This window comes from Chlamydomonas reinhardtii, chromosome 15, assembly GCF_000002595.2.
Source record: "Chlamydomonas reinhardtii strain CC-503 cw92 mt+ chromosome 15, whole genome shotgun sequence".
Taxonomy (NCBI): Eukaryota; Viridiplantae; Chlorophyta; class Chlorophyceae; order Chlamydomonadales; family Chlamydomonadaceae; genus Chlamydomonas; species Chlamydomonas reinhardtii.
In genome coordinates, this window is record NC_057018.1 from 1232099 (window position 1) to 1235779 (window position 3681).

Here is a 3681-nt window from a genome sequence, read left to right on the forward strand (position 1 = left end):
ATTGGCGCGGGAACTGCCGCCGGTGACTGCGGAAAGCCACCTTTGTGACTAGGAAACCCCTTTCTGGGGGCGCAGCGTCTGTACGCGAGGACTTCGCGCGGGGCAGCGGTGATGCTCGCGGGTAACACGCTCAGAAACCCATTTTCGCGCCGGCGCGGCTATGTTGACACCCGAATCTCCCAACGCATGCTGTACTATTTAAGTAATCTCCTTGACACACCCTAAGTCTCCAAACGCAGCAACCGGCAAACGACGCAGCCGCATGAACCACTGGTTGATTTTCGGAAGAATGCAGGACAGGGGTTCGCGTATTGTTTTATGTGGCCATGAAAGCTCCCATGTTCAAATATACTACCGATGCGGTCTGAAACCTGAGGCAACCAACAACATTTCTTTGGGACTTGAGGTCACACGGGAGGGGCACCATGCCGAGGGGTCTGAATATGTTCCCCTCACTCATGCGGCCGATTTAGCTACTCGGACAAGCTGTAATGGATTTTACGTGTCACATATACTACAGACGTCGATAGACATTAACGTTTGCGGACGATCGTGCAAATACATGTCACATGCTTTGCGCCAACGGACCCTGTAGCTCCGGTACAAGGCTCAATCTAACGTTTAGGAACCACAAAGTCTTAGAACGTGCGAATAAGGCTCAAAGCAACCCTTTGGAGACTAGTCGTGACCTGGAGTCGGGATCGCGAGGAGGCCTCCTCTTCGTCCAATAAGTAGTTTTAAGTCATAAATCGATCTTGTTAAATCGACGGCAGCAAAGGATGCGGAAATTCGTGCCCTCCAGGGCAACATGCTTTCAATGTTCGGACAGACAGGCTGATCTGAGCCGCTGTCTACTCGCTTCACGTTATGCACATATAAAATAGAAGCTTTAGCTAGTCAGCTGGCTAAAATACGCATGTCGGTTTGGACACGTTTTGGCCCCATGCGTGGTGGCCTATGCTGACAGGCACGCGGGTTGTTCTCCTAGCCTGCATAATATTTCAACCCCCCGACTTCACAGATGTCATACATATAGTGCCCCCATGCTTCATACGAGTTTAGGAGGGATCCGCTGGAGTCTGGGGTCAGTGATTCACCCCCTGACACGTTTTGCACCCCCCATCTTGCACGCCAACTCTTACTATGTTTGGCAATGAGCCCCCGGGAGCGAACATCAAGTGTTTGTTGTGCACATCCCAACGCACCTCCTGCCCAAGTTTGGTTCGGGGGATCATTGCCAAACGATGTTTTCAAGAGGGATGAAAAGTGCACTTTTTCGCCCATGGTGCCTCCCCCGTGTGACTTGAGGTCAAAACAGGTCCCTATTTCCTCAGCTGCATAGACACCATACGTATGAACAGTAACAGAAAATATCCCAACAAATCGAGCTGGTTTCCGGCTGGTGAACCAGTGGTTCACGTCCCCGCGGCCCCGCGTGCCCATCTTGCCCCTTCTTGCCAGGAGGGTAGGATATCCGAAAAGTTGCCGGTGGCCTCTGGTTGTAAGGGTGAGCCGGGTACCCTGCCGAGCCAAATTTGGCTGCGTGCGCGGGGGGTTGAAGCTGCCTGGGGCGGGTCGCCGCGGCAGTCCACAAAGAAGGCGCGGGCTGCGGGCAAGCGCAGCGCTGCGGCAACACCGACAGCAGCGGCGGCTCCAGCACCACCGCCGGCGCCCCCACCGCCGCAGGACGAGCCGCCTCTGCCGCGTGTCGGTGCTGAGACTGGTCTAGGGAAGCAGCGGCGGCCGCGGCAGACCAAGCTACAGCGCAAGGTGCCGTACGTAGCGGCTGTAGACGCGGCCGTGCGGGCACCGCCACGCAAGTCAGCCTTTGGCCGCGAGCTGCGCGCGAGCAGGAAGGCCGACTTTGCTTACGGGACCTGAGGACCTGTATGACCGCGGGAAACAGGAGAGCGCGGGGGACTCGGCAGGCATGACCGTGTGTCCGGCGAGGCACAAGCGTGTGTGCGGCGAGCTGGCAATGAATAGCATACTGATACTGCGTGCGCACATCGACGGCGCCTTGGTCGGTGTGTGACTGCGGGAAAGAGGAGAGCGCGGGGGACTCGGCAGGCATGACCGTGTGTCCGGCGAGGCACAAGCGTGTGTGCGGCGAGCTGGCAGTGAATGGGATACTGATACTGCGTGCGCACTTGGACAGCACCTTGAACGGTGTGTGACTGTGGGAGACAGGAGAGCGCGGGGGACTAGGCAGGCATGAGCATGTGTGCGGCGAGCTGGCAATGAATAGCATACTGATACTGCGTGCGCACATCGACGGCGCCTTGGTCGGTGTGTGACTGCGGGAAAGAGGAGAGCGCGGGGGACTAGGCAGGCATGCGCGTGTGCCTTGCAAGGCACAAGCGTGTGTGCGGCGAGCTGGCAATGAGTGGGATACTGATACTGCGTGCGCACTTGGACAGCACCTTGAACGGTGTGTGACTGCGGGAGACAGGAGAGTGCGGGGGACTAGGCAAGCATGAGCGAGTGTGCGGCGAGCTGGCAATGAATGGGATACTGATACCGCGTGCACACATCGACGGCACCTTGGGCATTGTGTGACTGCGGGAAAGAGGAGAGCGCGGGGCACTCGGCAGGCATGAGCGTGTGTTCGTCGAGGCACAAGCGTGTGTGCGGCGAGCTGGCAATGAATGGGATACTGATACTGCGTGCGCACTTGGACAGCACCTTGAACGGTGTGTGACTGCGGGAGACAGGAGAGCGCGGGGGACTAGGCAGGCATGAGCATGTGTGCGGCGAGCTGGCAATGAATAGCATACTGATACTGCGTGCGCACATCGACGGCGCCTTGGTCGGTGTGTGACTGCGGGAAAGAGGAGAGCGCGGGGGACTAGGCAGGCATGCGCGTGTGTCCGGCGAGGCACAAGCGTGTGTGCGGCGAGCTGGCAATGAGTGACGAGTGTTGCGGAACTAAAGCGTACGTAGACCAGAGCGGAAGGCGGAGTGGGATACTGATACTGCGTGCGCACTTGGACAGCACCTTGAACGGTGTGTGACTGCGGGAGACAGGAGAGTGCGGGGGACTAGGCAGGCATGAGCGTGTGTGCGGCGAGCTGGCAATGAATGGGATATATACTGATACTGCGTGCGCACTCGGACAGCACCTTGAACGGTGTGTGACTGAGGGAAAGAGGAGAGCGCGGGGGACATGGCAGGCACAAGCGTGTGTGCGGCGAGCTGGCAATGAATGGGATACTGATACTGCGTGCGCACTTGGACAGCACCTTGAACGGTGTGTGACTGCGGGAGACAGGAGAGCGCGGGGGACTAGGCAGGCACAAGCGTGTGTGACCTTCCCCGTATGACATGGCTGGTCAACTGGCTGGCCCACAGTCATTCAACCACAGCTGACGGGCTTCAGGCTAGTACGCGGTCGGTACGCTACGTTTCTGGGGTGGGGAAACCCCGCCAGTTAAATTGCGGGGGCAAGGTAGCTAAGATCCCAGTGCGGGCTGCCTCTGCCAGTCAAGATGCCTGGGCACGGCAGCTCAGATGCGTGGGCGGACCGCCTCCGCCAGTCAAGATGCGTAGGCACGGCAACCAAGATGCCTGCGCAGGGCTACCCCAGCAACCTCAGATGCGCGTGCGCGGGGGTCAGGTTGCCTCTGGAACTTAGCTGCCAGACCAGACCCACCCCGCCAGATGCCTGCGCTAGGCAACTTT

General features: G+C 58.7%; 1 protein-coding gene across 1 annotated transcript; it reads left to right on the plus strand.

Annotated features, from left to right (window-relative positions):
• The first annotated feature begins 501 nt into the window (after positions 1 to 501).
• CHLRE_15g641500v5 (uncharacterized protein) lies at positions 502 to 3463 on the plus strand. Its single transcript, XM_043070670.1, has 2 exons — positions 502 to 1285; positions 1687 to 3463. Exons 1-2 carry the CDS (start codon positions 1283 to 1285, stop codon positions 1879 to 1881), a joined length of 198 nt encoding a protein of 65 aa, XP_042916528.1. The 5' UTR covers positions 502 to 1282; the 3' UTR covers positions 1882 to 3463.
• Positions 3464 to 3681: the final 218 nt, after the last annotated feature.